This window comes from Emys orbicularis, chromosome 1, assembly GCF_028017835.1.
Source record: "Emys orbicularis isolate rEmyOrb1 chromosome 1, rEmyOrb1.hap1, whole genome shotgun sequence".
Taxonomy (NCBI): domain Eukaryota; kingdom Metazoa; phylum Chordata; order Testudines; family Emydidae; genus Emys; species Emys orbicularis.
The window spans coordinates 127528660-127545452 of NC_088683.1; the positions used below are offsets into that span (position 1 = coordinate 127528660).

At 42.1% G+C, this 16793-nt stretch overlaps 1 protein-coding gene across 1 annotated transcript in view; it reads left to right on the forward strand.

Moving 5' to 3' along the window:
- Nucleotides 1-264: 264 nt before the first annotated feature.
- The window catches only part of IRAG2 (inositol 1,4,5-triphosphate receptor associated 2), a 65291-nt gene continuing 48762 nt past the window's right edge, over nucleotides 265-16793 (forward strand). The window contains exons 1-9 of the mRNA XM_065410005.1: nucleotides 265-835; nucleotides 1327-1437; nucleotides 2363-2543; nucleotides 2915-2988; nucleotides 3075-3153; nucleotides 4544-4702; nucleotides 9453-9570; nucleotides 10898-10948; nucleotides 13348-13425. Coding sequence (XP_065266077.1) covers nucleotides 265-835; nucleotides 1327-1437; nucleotides 2363-2543; nucleotides 2915-2988; nucleotides 3075-3153; nucleotides 4544-4702; nucleotides 9453-9570; nucleotides 10898-10948; nucleotides 13348-13425 — 1422 coding nt within the window. The remainder of the gene's footprint in view (nucleotides 836-1326; nucleotides 1438-2362; nucleotides 2544-2914; nucleotides 2989-3074; nucleotides 3154-4543; nucleotides 4703-9452; nucleotides 9571-10897; nucleotides 10949-13347; nucleotides 13426-16793) is intronic.

Below are 16793 nucleotides of genomic sequence, written 5' to 3' on the forward strand. Positions count from 1 at the left end.
CTTGATTTTAAAAAAGGGGATGAATTTCTTTTCCTTTTTCCCCTCTAACCAGCTTGAGTTCTTTAATTATTTTCAAGTTAGATGAATTAAGACTTGCAAGAAAATACTCAAATGTTATCCAAGAGTTTTCAGACCACCACTATCTCCTGTTTTGTATAGACTGCCTATTAGATACAGACTGCTGCAAAGAATGTTTAATCAATATTTCTGACTTTTGTGTTCACTCTCTTTCTTGTTCAGATACTTTTCAAACAGAAGTCAATGATGTCTTCTGAAAATGTAACTAACAAACGTCATCATAACCCAGTGGACAGCATTTGCCGAAAAATCAAGACTATCCAGATGATGGACCAAGTCTCTAATCCTGCTTTACAGATCCCAAAGTTTCAGTCTAGGAACTTTGACAGCCCACAGACTAATATCAAGAAAAACTTAGAGGAGATATTGAAGAAAAGGACCTTTAAAAGTCATGAGGCTACTGGGCCATATTTCCTAAGCCCCAGTAGTGACAATATTTTCTCACCATGTCCGCAGGCCGCAGGCCACAGACGATGCACGTCTGACTTCCACACTGGCAGTGCAACCTATTCAATTGGTAAAAATAAAGAGAAGACCAGAAAGTCATGGCTACCAATGTGCCAAGTTGAGAGTTCTCCACCCCTTCTCAAAAGTGGAGAGGCTAACATCCGTATGGGTCAACTATCTGCAGCTTCCAATGTCGAATGTAACTACCTTACATCAAGTCCAAACTTGCCTTTCTTAACGACAGTCCAAAAGGCAGAATGTTTTGCGTTCCAATCTCCAGTGGTGAAGAGACTATCTTTGAGTGAAAGAGGTAAACAATTCCAATAAACACTTAAAGTATTCAGCTTTCTTTTCACCAACCCTAAACATTAGGTTACCTAATGATGGCTGTCTCAAATGATTGAACCTAATTCTTTAAAAAGACCTGAAACACTACACTGAGGGGGGCATTTGGTCTAAGGAAGCCTACCAATCCCTTTTTTCCCTTTATAAAGATCTAGTCTAGAATCTTCTACTTCCATACACTCCATCCATGTATATAAAGTCTATAGCATAGCCATATTTAGTTCCCAAGCCTGCAAATTATAATGCGTGGGAAGACCCTGTTGACTTCAGTGGGTCTCTGCACAAGTGCAGGGGTCTGCCTTGTGTTAGCTGTATGATCAAAGGCCTGTTGTTTAGGTTACAACACCCCTGGGAATGTCATGTAAATTTATGCTGTTGTTAAAAACAAAAATGTAGTTGGAAGTAGGTCATGGTAACTGAGAATTAGATGTAGTATAATGTATTTATCCCCCATAGGATGGAGACTATCATGGGCGAATAACGCTGACAACACCTATGATGTGAGCTTGATCTGCGAAGAAGACTTGTTGACCACTATCTTCTGTGCATGTGACACAGAACGCAGAGGTGTCTTAACCCCCCCCCCCCATTTACTCTGGTTTTTTGCTCAGTGAATTTCAAGTGTTAGGTCTTACTAGAATCTCTTTTTAAGAAAATATAATCTGTCTGGTACATATAGAGAGAGGGTGGTCTCCTGGCTAAATCAAAGGACTGGTCGTTTGGGGATCTGGTACTCTCCTGGCCTTCCCACAAAAAACCTAGGATGGCACAGTTAGTCACCTAGTCTCTCTCTCTCTCTCTCTGTTTCCTATCTGTAAAACAAGGACATTTGCCTACTTGAGGCAAAAAATGTTTGTAAAACACTTTGAGATCCTCTGAAAGGTGTCATAGAAATGCAAATTATAACCATGTCAGTGAAGTGATAGGATTCTTTTCTTAGATGTCTCAGCTTGCCTTCTTGTCATTGTATTTAGAGCTACTTGTACTTTTTTGTACAATGTTTGTGGGAAAATCTTCATTTTGGTTGAAATTTGATGTATTTATTTTAATGAGGGGAGGGGGTAACTTGCCATTTTCCTGCTAGCTCTTGATATAATTGCCTAACAGAATAAAAGACTAACTTTCATCTATGTGCTTTCCTTTTTTAAGGAGGCAGTGTTGGTGTTAGTGGCTTAAAATCCCACCTCGTTATTGTCTAGAGAAATATTGCTGTGGGGGCATGGTTTCACCTCAGAATCTCTTCCCCCCCCCCCCCCTTTTTTAGCTCTGAAACTCTTAATCCTAAATTTTCTCCTGGCTTCTGCCTCTCCATGTCACACTAGAATTTTTCTAGCCAGTAGCTGGTCTAGAGCATCACAAGTCACTTAGACATACTACAGCACAGATTCAAGCATGCTATGAATGTTTTCCAATCCCCTTATTACAATTTATTGCCTATACAAAATTGTCTTGACTTTTAAAATCTGGTACAAAGACTGATTATATTTTTAAGGAAAAGTAGCCGTTTCCAAGATAGTTGATTATCTGAGACATACAACTAGCCGGGGGTCAGAAGACAGTGGTCTTGAAGAGCTGTGCAACATGCTTGATCCTGATAAAAGGGACATCTCGATAGACCTGGAAACATACCATGCTATCATGAAAGAGTGGATTGAAGACTGTAAAAGAAAATGGTAATAGAAATTTGTCTTCTAATTTCACAAAATGTCTTCTATAAAGACAAGACAGTAAGAATAGCTTGTCCGGTTTGCAGTGTTAATATGCAGGGCGTACGTTAGCATCCAGGAATCGTACAACTGATAGTGACCACAGGGTGGCTTTTCACCACACATCTTCCTACATAGTGTGGTTTTAAAAAAAAAAAAAAAAAAAGTCAGTAAGAAATTAAAGGTCACACTATAGCTTAAGGAGTAGGAATAGATTATCAGGGATGTATATAGCAAGGAACTTGAATGTATTTTAATAGAATGAGTGTCAACTACAGGCTGTGTAGGTAGGCTAGAGTGAATCTATTTTGAGTAACCTCATGGTTTACTTGTTTCAGGGAAGATACCACTAAGGAGCAAACGACAAATACAGAAGATTCTGTGTTTAAATTGCATGAGAGCATTCTAACAGGTGTGGAATATTTCATTCTTACTCAGGAATACCTGACTTTTTTTTTTTCTTTTTTCTTAAACTAAAACTGGAAAAATCTCTTTCAGCAAAAAAGACTCCTGCTAGGATAAACATTACATCAGGAAGTTTAGAGGCCTTAGGTGGAGATGTGTCCAAAGGAGACCTGTAAGTTTGTCATGCAATGCTTTTCTTAAATCTAATACAGTCGTTTTCTCTAATAGGCCTAAACTCTCTTCTGAAAAAAATGGATGATGGGATCAAAGTGCATTCCTTTGCACTGTTGCTAGCAGTTGTTCTCAAACTTATTTGATCATGCCCCCTTCTTTGTCTGCCCCACCAGCAACCACCACTCTCTGACCACCCAGCTCTGAAAGGAGAGTGGAGAGCGGCGACTGCTGGCTGGGTGCCCAGCTCTGAAGGCAGAGCTGTTGCCACCAGCCATGCAGAAGTAAGGGTGGCAATACCATACCATGCTAACATTACTTCTCAGCTGCTGCCGGCAGCAATGCTGCCTTCAGAGCGGAGCACTCAGCCAATAGCCACTACTCTCTGGCCACCCAGCTCTGAATGTGCACAGTAAGGTGTTTTTTGTGGGGGTGGGGGGGGTTCCCCCCTAAAACTTCTCACGTGCCCCCCTTCCTGGATACATTCTGTGCCCCCCACTTTGAGATCCTCTGGTTGGTAGAGCCTCTTTGGACTTGCAAAAACCCAGTTACACAGCCCTTGTTAAGAATAAAACCAGTGTTTAAAGTTCTATACAGAACTTGGCTTAACTTATCAACTGCTGTTCATGTGCCTGCTTGTAACGTATGCTAATTCCTCTTATACCATTTGCTATATGGAAATTTTGCTAATTCAGCTTTGGTTTGCTAGTGTTCCCTGATAAGAATTAACAGTGGAAATTTTGTTCAAGTTCTTTCAAAGTCTGATATTAATTCATATAAAAAGTAGTGTGTTTAGGGTCTGATCTCAAAGGGTGCCCACCGCCCAGCCCTTAGTTCTGTTGGTTTTTTAACTAATGTTTGGGTTTCACTGATGAACAGCATCTTGATATTTATAGTGCTCTTAAAAATCATGATTTTGCGTTCAATTCACCATACAAAAAACGTTCAAAATGGTGTACTCCTCTCAGGTTCCAGTTTAGGCACATATCTAGCTTTGAAATTTTCACTTCTATCAATTTTTTAGAAATATAGCTTGTGCTAATCACAGGCTTTCAATGGGGGAGTGGGAGGGATTTTTAAAATTATATACTAGTTGACAGTAACTTCTTATGAGAAAGTGACTATCAAACACTCACACCTTTTTATCCTGTGAACACTTGCCCATTGAATATGGCCCCATTAATGGGATTATTACATCTGTAAAGTTATTCATAAGTGTTTTTTGTAGGTTCAAGGCCTTGATTTGGGGCTGTTGTGGTAGCATCAGAATAGAGCAATTGCCTACCAACTTAAAACTTGCCTGAACACAATTCTTCTATTCACATTTTACCTTGTTGGAAGACACATACTGAGAAGAACATGAAATTATGATTGTTCTTTATTGAATACAGGGAGACATCTGACTTGATTACCTGTGTAGCAGACCTTCAGTTCAAGAATCAGAAACTTCAAGAGGAGAACTGCAAACTAAAGATGGCAGTTGAAGCATTGGAGGATACCAATAATAGGCTAATGGAGGACAATGAGGATCTAAATAATCAAGTAAAAAGGTGGAACGCTTTCAGCACAAGTTCAGTAATTTTTAACTCCTGCTGTCTGGAAGTGGTGACCAACTTTGCAAAAACTCCCCATGCTGGACCTCATGTTTATTCTATAAAATTGGAAAAAGTGGTTCCCATTAATCTATCTAATAAGTCACTGAGGAGGAGGAAGAAATGGGGATCCCTTCCTGTTTTTCTTAGTTCAGTATTTGGCTTGACTCTTTGTCGTTAAAGGCTCCGTGATTAAATGTTAGTCCTAGAAGTTTATGCCCACCCTACCATGCTGCCTCAGTCTCAGTGCCTTTGGGGGAAATCCAGGTAGCTTGGCCCAGATCAGCAAAGGGAGATGAGCGTTGTGATGCGAAGCGTCACAACGCCTGACTCTTAGGTGCCTGGGAAACCACTGGAACAGTGAAAACCACAAAGCCTGAGTTAGGTGCCTCGGCTCCCTATACAATGAAGAGGTAGGCACCTAAAGAATGAAATTCACAAAAGCCAGCACATGAGGCAAATAGCTGCCTAAGCTAGCTAATGGGAAAAGCTGGCAAAAGGTGGTGTGTTCTAAGCCCTGCCCTTCTCATGGGGTTAGGAACTCATGGGGTTAGGTTCTGCAATCCAGAACCCTCTCTCCTGGATTCAGGCAGCTTAGACGCCTAAGCTTCCCCCCTCCTCCCCCAAGAAAATTAGGTGCCTGCTGAACTCAACACAAAATGGACCTGATGGGCATGCGGGGAGGAGAAGAGAAGGGGGAGGCGGGAAAAGAGAACCTCACTTTAGCTCAGTGGTTCATATACTTAACTGAGATGTGGAAGATCCTGGTTCAGTTCCCCCCTCTGCCTGAAGAAGGGATTTGAACAGGGGTCATCTCGCCTCTTAAGTGAGTGCCTAACCACTGGACTCTAGAGTGATTCTCACTCTCTCTGGCCCAATTAATATTTTAAATTATTTTTGAAGTAGAATAACTTCAATATGACCTACATCAGAATATGATCTACATTATATGCCATAGTCCAATGGCCTGAGAGTGAGGAACCCCCTGTACAAATCCCTTCTGATTATCAGTGGGGAGAATCTGAACTGGGGTTTCCCACCCAAGATGTGGGAATCCTAACTAGTGGGCTAAAAGTACCACCCCTCTCAGCCATTCTGGGTACCATGAAGCAAGTTCCACGCATGCCAAATGTATTGGACCGCATAGACACAAAAGATACCCCTCTGCCTATTTTTTTCAGTTTGCAGATTGTACTGGGCTGGGGCTTAGGTGTCCGGACACCTACAGTGAGGCAGCAGTGTGTGTGCCCAGAGGTAGAAATTTGGGCAGCTCGGGGAATTTTTTTAGGGTTAGTTGTCAACCAAGAGCGGGTTTTGTGGCTCTTGTTAGTTCTGGAGACTGGGACTTTGCCGAATTCTAGGATTTTTGTAGGTCTGGGTCCTCTCTCTGGTACTTCCACAGAGAGGACAGAGCCTGAAAGACCTTCAAAGTGGTAGGTTTCAGAGTAGCAGCCGTGTTAGTCTGTATCCGCAAAAAGAACAGGAGTACTTTTGGCACCTTAGAGACTAACAAATTTATTTGAGCATAAGCTTTTGTGGGCTACAGCCCACTTCATCAGATGCATAGAATGGAACATATAGTAAGAAGATATATATACATACAGAGAACATGAAAAGGTGGAAGTTGCCCTACCAACTCTAAGAGGCTAATTAATTAAGATGAGCTATTATCAGGAGAAAAAAAACTTTTGTAGTGATAATCAAGATGGCCCATTCCAGACCGTTGACAAGAAGGTGTGAGGATAGTGTGAGGATACTTAACATGGGGGAAATAAATTCAATTTGTGTAATGACCCAGCCACTCCCAAGTATCAGAGGGTAGCCGTGTTAGTCTGTAACTACAAAAACAACAAGGAGTCTGGTGGCACCTTAAAGACTAACAGATTTATTTGGGCATAAGCTTTCGTGGGTAAAAACCTCACTTCTTCAGATGCATAGAGTGAAAGTTACAGATGCAAGCATTATATACTGACACATGGAGAGCAGGGAGTTACTTCACAAGTGGAGAACCAGTGTTGACAGGGCCAATTCAATCAGGGTGGATGTAGTCCACTCCCAATAATAGATGAGGAGGTGTCAATTCCAGGAGAGGAAAAGCTGTTTCTATAATGAGCCAGCCACTCCCAGTCCCTATTCAAGCCTAGATTAATGGTGTTAAATTTGCAAATGAATTTTAGTTCTGCTGTTTCTCTTTGAAGTCTGTTTCTGAAGTTTTTTTGTTCAATGATAGTGACTTTTAAATCTGTAATAGAATGACCAGGGAGATTGAAGTGTTCACTTACTGGCTTATGTATGTTACCATTCCTGATGTCCGATTTGTGTCCATTTATTCTTTTGCGGAGGGACTGTCCGGTTTGGCCAATGTACATGGCAGAGGGGCATTGCTGGCACATGATGGCATATATAACATTAGTGGATGTGCAGGTGAATGAGCCCTCGATGGTGTAGCTGATGTGGTTGGGTCCTCTGATGGTGTCGCCAGAGTAGATATGGGGACAGAGTAGGCAACGAGGTTTGCTACAGGGATTGGTTCCTGGGTTGGTGTTTCTGTGGTGTGGTGTGTATTTGCTGGTGAGTATTTGCTTCAGGTTGGGGGGTTGTCTGTAAGCAAGGACTGGCCTGCCTCCCAAGGTCTGTGAGAGTGAGGGATCATTTTCCAGGATAGGTTGTAGATCGTGGATAATGCGCTGGAGAGGTTTTAGCTGGGGGCTGTATGTGATGGCCAGTGGTGTTCTGTTATTGTCCTTGTTGGGCCTGTCATGTAGTAGGTGATTTCTGGGTACCCGTCTTGCTCTGTCAATCTGTTTCCTCACTTCCCCAGGTGGGTATTGTAGTTTTACGAATGCTTGATAAAGATCTTGTAGGTGTTTGCCTCTGTCTGAGGGGTTGGAGCAAATTCGGTTGTATCTTGGGGCTTGGCTGTAGATAATGGATCGTGTGATGTCTCTTGGATGGAAGCTGGAGGCATGTAGGTACGTATAGCGGTCAGTAGGTTTCCGGTATAGGGTGGTGTTTATGTGACCATCACTTATTTGCACTGTAGTGTCCAGGAAGTGGATCTCTTGTGTGGACTGGTCCAGGCTGAGGTTGATGGTGGGGTGGAAATTGTTGAAGTCCAGGTGGAATTCTTCAAGGGCCTCCTTTCCATGGGTCCATATGATGAAGATGTCATCAATGTAGCGCAAGTAGAGGAGGGGCACTAGGGGACGAGAGCTGAGGAAGCGTTGTTCTAAGTCAGCCATAAAAATGTTGGCATACTGTGGGGCCATGCGGATACCCATAGCAGTGCCACTGACTTGAAGGTATAAGTTGTCCCCAAATCTGAAGTGGTTGTGGGTGAGGACAAAGTCACAAAGCTCAGCCACCAGGCGTGCTGTGGCCTCATCAGGGATACTGTTCCTGACCGCTTGTAGTCCATCCTCATGTGGAATATTGGTGTAAAGTGCTTCTACATCCATGGTGGCCAGGATGGTGTTTTCAGGAAGAACACCAATGCATTGTAGTTTCCTCAGGAAGTCGGTGGTGTCTCGAAGATAGCTGGGAGTGCTGGTAGCGTAGGGTCTGAGGAGAGAGTCCAAATAGCCAGATAATCCTGCTGTAAGAGTGCCAATGCCTGAGATGATGGGGTGTCCGGGGTTTCCGGGTTTATGGATCTTGGGTAGCAGATAGAATACCCCTGGTCAGGGTTCTGAGGGTGTGTCCATGTCCAGCCACTCCCAGTCTCTATTCAAGCCCAAGTTAATGGTATCTAGTTTGCAAATTAATTCTAGTTCAGCAGTTTCTCATTGGAGTCTGTTTTTGAAGCTTTTCTGTTGCAAAATTGCCACTTCAACCTCTCTGGTCACTCAGTAACAGACTTAAAGTGTTCTCTTACTGGTTTTTGAATGTTATGATTCCTGATGTCAGATTTGTGTCCATTTACTCTTTTGTGTAGAGACTATCCGGTTTGGCCAATGTATATGGCAGAGGGGCATTGCTGGCACATGATGGCATATATCACATTGGTAGATGTGCAGGTGAACGAGCCCCTGATGGCGTAGCTGATGTGATTAAGTCCTATGGTGGTATCACTTGAATAGATATGTGGACAGAGTTGGCATCGGGCTTTGTTGCAAGAAGTGGTAATGGCCATATATCAGCAATGTACTTGGGGAGGTCCTGTTTGCATATAGATAACAGGAAGGGGTTGTGGCCACACCACGTACACATGCCCAGCTAGGTGATCCCATCAACATAGCGAAATAATATTACAGGAAAATGACTCTCACCATAGGCCTCTGGCAGGAACAAAACATTGTTAGTGACCATGGAAACTAACAAACACTTAAAACAGACTCTGCTTGTAACTAGTTATGCACTTGATTATAAGTTGTAAGTTAGATGTGATCCAAGAGCAAGCCTGTAAGTGCTCAGGGGCAGTCCATTGACTATTCCTTGGCTGAATGAAGGTAACAGATGCAGCAGAGGCCCTGGTGGCATGGCAGGGGGATGCTGAAATAGACAGGAATGAAAAATTCCATAAAAGGTCATTCCTTAGCCCAAAGTGCAAGCTTAAACCTAACTCAACTGGCAGATTCTTGCTGTCTGCCTTAAAACGTGCCAACAAGGATGAGTCCCCGGGGGCTCTTACTGTATCCAAAAATACTATGTACATAATAAGCTTTAAAAATCTAATGCCTGTGGCTTTGCTGGATTCTTCTTTCTGCAGTGCCCAGCAGTCTGTTATGAGAGCAAAATCATTAAAGGAGGAACTGGAAGAAATGAAAATTAGCCTGACCATCTCAGAAGAGAAGAGAGGCAATATTGTGACCCAGCATAAACAGCTAGTAGGTCTTCTGATAATATATAAAAGTAAGAAGCTGTACTCAGGGAATGAGCTGCCTACCATTATAAAATCAGGAAATTATGTTCCCTTAATATGGCTGGTAGTTCATGTAGCTTTGGAAATAACATATCAGAGGCAAAGAGAGAGTTTTAACTGCCTTTTTACAACCTCTCAATTTGAGGCACGACTGAAATAAACTTTTGTTTGCAGCTTTGTTGCTCCATGTAATACTCTATAATACTGTCTGGAAGGGATATTGTTGAGGAAGGCTAACCTTTTAAGGCACCGCAGTGGATATTAGGAATGCCTGGCTCTGCTGACACTTTTTGTATGGACCTTGAGCAAAACACTTGGGGCCCGATTCTCCTTTAACTTACACTGAAGTCAGTAGAATTATACCCGTATAAAACTGGTGTGAGAAGAAACTTCACTAGCCCACCTGTATAATCTGAGTAATACCTCTCTAAAATGTTGAGGTGTAATTCATTAATGTTCATAAAGCACTTTGAGATCCTCAGATGGAAGGTTTTATAATTTCAAGTCTTATAGTGAAGTAAATCATTAAGAAATACTTACAACTGTCCCTATCTGCACTTAAAAAATCCTCTGGTCTTGCATACAACTAAATTTACAGAATGTTTGGTGTTGTAATCTGTAGCCACACCTGTCTTTAAATCGGTTGACGTTCCTCTAGTAATTCTAGTGCTCTATGCAGCTCTTGTGGAGTCTGCAATTTAGATTGGCATCCTCTGGTTCCCCGAGAGAGAGAGATTTCTGCAGATAGCTAGTATGAGATCTAAGTCCTTCTTTAGTGGTGCTCAGGTCTTTTTCTGGACCTCCAGAGGTATGAATTCCCCCATAATGCTGAGTGAGGAGCACTGGTCAGTTAAGTTCTCCCGATGCTGCATGATGCCTGTAGATATAGACTAGAACTACTAAAGTTTCATTGTGCAACCAAAAAAGGGACTCCACTCCTTGAATTGTGGGGTGACATGGGGGGGAAAAACAATATGAAGATGCCTGCTACACTTTTCACCTTATTACAGGAAACTACAGCAAATGTTGCATATGCCACATCCTTTAGTAGAATATATTAGTCACAGTGTTCATTATTATGTTGCACTATTCCAACAATGCGAACATCATCTAGCATCATTCTAGCCATCTCACTTTTTTGTGGCTCCTTAACTTAGTGGTTCACCAGATCAAGGCAGAGTAGCTTTGAAACTAAGGTCACCCAAGTAATTTGATAGTATCCTATGACTATTATAAACAATACTACCTTTAAAACATGGCAAGCTGACTCTTCCTGTATTCTCTTTAACCAGGAAAAAGAGAATCAGTCTCTCATCATCAAAATTTCTTCTCTTCAGGAAGAGGTACAGTATATATAAACTTTACAGGTACGTGTATTCCTCTAGTTAAACTGAGCATTTGAGGAATAGAATTTTTCTATTCTTTCAAGCCTGAGCTATTACATAGCAACACTGGTTATGTTCTACAACAGAAACTTCGTTGTGAGTCATGAGTCTCCAAGATGCATTACATTTCAGATTCATCTGGCAGATGAGGGAGAATAAGGTTTGTTGGGGGAGAGCAGTGGTGGTGGTTCCCTACTATGGAGGATCCAAAGATGTCAACTTCAGATAGCCCAAACACTGAAATAGTGTCCATCTAAACTCTTGCCCATAACAGGCACTTCTATTTCACCACTCAACTAAGATCTGGATTAAGAACTTTAGGTAGAAGCGTTCACCCCAGCTAAAAGGCAGTAACTGACTTCTGTCCATCAATATGTCTGTCACTGGCTGTGACCTATTTATGTTGAGAGACCTCCCAAAAGTCTGCATAATTGATCATGGCTTAATGGTGTCTTTTGGGGAATAGTAGAGTGTGTTTGTGACACTCTCTCATTTTAAAATGGTTGCTGTTGTATCTGATTGGAGGGAAATATGAAGATCAAAACAAAGGTAGTTAATATTTCATTATAAGTAAAGTATATTGTTATAAAATATTCTATTTCTTGAAAAGTATGGCTTATTTGTGGCGTGTGAGAGAGAGAGAGAGAGAGAGAGAGAACCAAGGGAGAGAGGAACATGCCATAGGGACTAATGACCCACAAGACACAGTGCAACAAACAGAAGAAATATCTCACAGAGCCAGAGAACTCTGTCCTGTGCTATTTCACCAGGCCCATCAATAGAACTTCCAAAACATGTCACTTGTCCAGTCAATTGCAAACCTCTAAGAGTATGTCCACGCTGTTAATTAATAGTATAGCCAATTGATTGACTATACTTGTGGCTCACTATGAGAAATGTTCAAGAGACCAAATAAGCAAACTCAGCCAAATGTATTGTCTTAAAAACAAAAATGGACGATATAAAAAGAAGAAGTACTTATCATCCTTCTGTGAAGCTAATCTTCTCTTGCAGCATGTTCACCTTATGCAGAAGGTGTGCTTCAAAGATGCAAACCGAAACCATTTACATTTATATTATGGCTGTTTCAAGTTTAAAAAGCACTCTGTCACTGAAGATCCAACTCACCAGTTCCTTATTTTGTTGTTCTGTACCTTTCCTTATCTCTATTCTAGATACCACATTCCAAACCCATTGAGAGTAGAGTTACATCCCAAGCTGTGCTAGGACATTCATGTGTCTTGGCTTTTACAGACTTCCTATTGCCTAATGCTAAAGTCAACTTTGTAAAGTGTTGTGGGATACTGACGTGGGTGACAGGAATTGTGGGAAGAGCATAATACATTAATATAACTTCCCAAAACTATATTATATGCATAATGTGTGTTGGCTAACACTGCAGGGGAGGGGGGCATGCAGGGGTATGTGTGATTGCAGCACGTGTAGACCAACCCACAGTAGCTTCAGTGTAGCTACTATAAGTACTAACAATAGCGAAACCATAGCAGCACAAACTTCGGCGTAGGTTAGTCACCTGAGTATGTACCCAGAGTGCCACGTGGACATATGCTGCCACGGCTTCCCTGCTATTCATAGGTTGGTAAATTAAAGCTAGCTTGGGTGTGCCTAGACAGGTTGCAGTCTAGGAATTGCTCCAAAGTGTACTGTCTTTCAAAGTTTCAAGAGCTGCCTAAAGCTTCTGGGGAGTGATGGGGGTGGTACTGTGTGGGAACCTGATCCACGTGCCTTGAATGGGATGAGTTTATAGTATATTTCCTGAATAAGGCAAAACTCAGGATTGTGTTGGCATAGAGATAGTGCCAATAAAAGTACATCAGCATTGGAAAGATCAGTGTTGCTGGGCAGCAGGCAGCCAGAGCTAGCCGGTTTGGTTTCTATGCAGTTGACACTGTAGGTGTTCACATTCTAAGGCCACGGAGGGGGGGGGGGGGCGTGAGGGGGGGAGGAGGCAGGGTTTGCATGGTGTGGGGATATTGACCATCTCTCTCTTCCCCCTCCCCTGTTGGAGTATTTTGGAGGGGCCAGTCAGTAAGGAGTGATTTGAGAGGAGGAAATCTTACTACCCATCTCTCTCGCCAGCTCATCCAAAATAGTACACCACTACCTCGATATAACGTGACCCGATATAACACAAATTCGGATATAACGCAGTAAAGCAGTGCTGGGGGGGGCGGGGCTGCGCACTCCGGTGGATCAAAGCAAGTTCAATATAACGCGGTTTAACCTATAACGCGGTAAAAAAAAAAATTTTGGCTCCCGAGGACAGCGTTATATCGAGGTAGAGGTGTATTTGGTAACTCTTCTTTGCTATGTCTAATAGTTTGCATTTTGATCAGAATATTAGGAATGCCTTGGATACAGATGGCCTTCAGAAGAAGATTGTGGAGTTATCCAAAGATGCAGCTGAGCTCCAAGTAAGCACTTTAAATTTAAACTTCATCATCACTGATAAGAGACTGTTCACCAAACTAGCCCTCTGTTTACTCTGAGTTCCACAGCTCTCTGACACTGTCTGCCATCACAAGATGTGATGTGCTGGTAATAGCCTGGATTATGGATGGTGCTATCTGGGTTCTAGCAGTCTTCCTGATGGACCATTTTATTTCTTCTTTCTCCTACTGCAACCTCATTGAGAAGAATTCTTGTCTGTACTAGACTAGTTAAGGTCACAGTGCTAGAAATGAAATAATAAAAAGAAGTAAACCACAGTGTAGATGGGCTAAGGGAAATGAATGTGTCTGTGGGAGTTTCAAAGCTCTCTTAAAGCTTAAGCAAATATCACAACAAATATTGTGGAAAAGGAATGAACCCTTTTATCCTGAGCACTTGTCTCAACTAAAGTTACACATGAATACTGCAGACTCTTGGTTCATGCCAAATAGTTGCATAGATTATGACTTAAACTTTCAGTGCTCCAGGTTGGCTACAAGATCAGCACCTAGAGCAGTGGTTCTCAACCAGGAGTATGCATACCCCCAGGGGATATGCTGAGGTCTTCCAGGGGATGAGATATCAACTCATCTTGATATCTACATAGTTTTACAACAGGCTACATAAAAAGCACCAGTGAAGTCAGTACAAACTAAAATTTCATACAGACAATGACTTGTTTATACTGCTCTATATACTATACACTGAAATGTAAGTACAATAAATCAATTGGAATATAAATATTTGATTATATGGCAAAAATGAGAAGGTACGCAATTTTTTAATAACGGTGTGCTGTGGCACGTCTGTGTGTTTTATGTCTGATTTTGTAAGCAAGTAGTTTTTAAGTGAGGTGAAACTTGGGGGTACACAAGACAAATCAGACTCCTGAAAGGAGTACGGTGGTCTGGAAAGGTTGAGAGCCACTGACCTAGTAGATGATGATATGGTTTTAAGTAATAGCCAGCCTGGGTCTGTCAAGAGCAAGTCGTCTTTGACAGAGCTACTGAGCTAGTGGATGGGGGTAAGTTGTACACATAAAAACTTGATTTTTAGAAAGGCTTTTGACAGTCCCATATGACATTCTTGTAACCAAACTAGGGGAATGTGGTCTAGAGAGTAAAGTACTGTAGGTGAAAAACTGGATGAAAGACTGTACTCAGAGTAGTTATCAATGTCTCATTGTCAAACTGGAGGGGAGTACCTAGTGGGATCCCACAAGGGTCAGTCATGGGTGTGCTTCTACTCAATATTTTCATTAATGACTTAGATAATGGAGTGGAGACTAGTATTATACAAATTTGTATATGACACCAAACTGGGAGGGGTTGCTAATGCTTTGGAGGACAGGATTATAATTCAAAACTACCTTGACAAATGGGAGAACTTGGTCTGAAATCAACATGATGAAATTCAATAAAGACCTGTGCAAAGTATTTTGCTTAGGAAGAAAAGGTCAAATGTGCAACTATACAATGGGGTATAACTGGCTAGATGGGAGGTCTGCTGAAAAGGATCTGGGGGGTTATAGTGGATCACAAATTGAATGAGTCAACAATGTGATGCAGTTGTAAAAGGCGAATATCATTCTGGGGTGTTTTAACAGGAGTGTTGTATGTAAGACACAGCAGATAACTGTCCCATTCTACTCAGCATTGCTGAGGCTTTGGTTGGAGTACTGTGTCCAGTTCTGGGCACCACACTTTGGACTCCCTCCAATTTGTCCACATCTTTCCTAGAGGACTCCAGAGCAACACAAATGATGAAAGGTTTAGAAAACCTGACTTATGAGGAAAGGTTAAAAAAAACTGGGCATATTTAGTCTTGTGAAAGACTGAGGGGGAACTTGGTAACAGTGTTGAAATAGTTTAGAGCTGTTTATAAAGAGGACACAGTGATCAGTTGTTCTCCATGTCCACTGAAGGTAGGACAAGAAGTAATGGGCTTAATCTGTAGCAAGGGCGATCTAGGTTGGATATTGAGGGAGGAGGGGACTTTCTAACTCTATGGATAGCTTAACTCTGGAACAGGTTTTCAAGGGAGGTTGTGGAACCTCCATCATTGGAGGTTTATAAGAACAAGTTGGACGAACACCTGTCAGGAGTCGTCTAGGTTTACTTGGTCCTACCTTAGCACAGGGCACTGAGCTGATGACCTTTCAAATTCTCTTCCAGCCCCGCATTTCTGTGATTCTGTATTTTTGTTCATAACTGTGATCTAAAATATCCCTCAGGGCACAATAGGAGGAGTCCAAGCAGTGTCATTCCATACAACTTGTAAACAAGGAGTAAAACTTCCATTGATAGTTCATAAATGTGACACTCCCCAGGGTTGTGAGGCATCTCACTACAAGCAGCCCTTAGCATGAGGCAGCCTTGTCTGTGCCTGCTCTGAACCAGTTCCCTGAATCCAACAGCCTCGGGCAAAGCAAGAGCTACCTCCAGGCCCCTGCCAGCCTCGCTCCCTCGGTACCAGTTAGTGAATGGCCCACACCAACCCCTGAGCCCTCTCCAAGCATTCCATGTAGTGTCCAGTTCTTTATTCGCTGAACGCTCTCAGAAATACCAGGTGTCCTGTTCCCAAAGAAACAGCAGGTGCCAGCTTGTATGACTCAGCTTAGGACCAGAACTCTGCTTTACACCAAAGCACTCCGATATATGGTGGCAACAAGAATAAGTTTTTATTATCAAAGACTAGAGATCCAGGAGATCTTGAGTCAAAAGATTGGAAACCAATAGTTCTATGTAAATCAAAATCTTAATACGCTTTCTAGAGACTCAGATTAGCTAACTGCAAAAAGAACAGGAGTACTTGTGGCACCTTAGAGACTAACAAATTTATTAGAGCATAAGCTTTCGTGGGCTACAACCCACTTCATTCCATTAGCTAACTGGTTAACCTCCTGTCTAAATAAGTTTCTCTCACCCAAAATTCTCTGCAGCACTTTCAACCAAGGCTGGAGGAGACTCCACTTTCATAGGTGCAGGATAACAGGGTTACCGTCTTTGCCTTCTAGAAATACTCAACGTTCACTGTCTACTCATGAACAGGACAACTCCCTTCCCCCCCCCTGCTTTTTCTTCTGCATGCTTCTCTCCTGTTTACTTCACATCTCTTAGTTAACATCTGACTTTGGATGGAAATGGGCATCCATTGTGTTAGTTTACAATGCGTAGTTTACATCCCAACAGAGAGATGTATGTTCCTTACCTCCTGGTTGGAGGGAAAACCTGTATTTATTTTTTTCCACCTTTGCTAGTGACTAATATCTTGACACAGATTTTAAAAACACATTTTCAGTATATAGACAGAACTTCTGACATAGCATTCACACATACTTTTCACAACTATA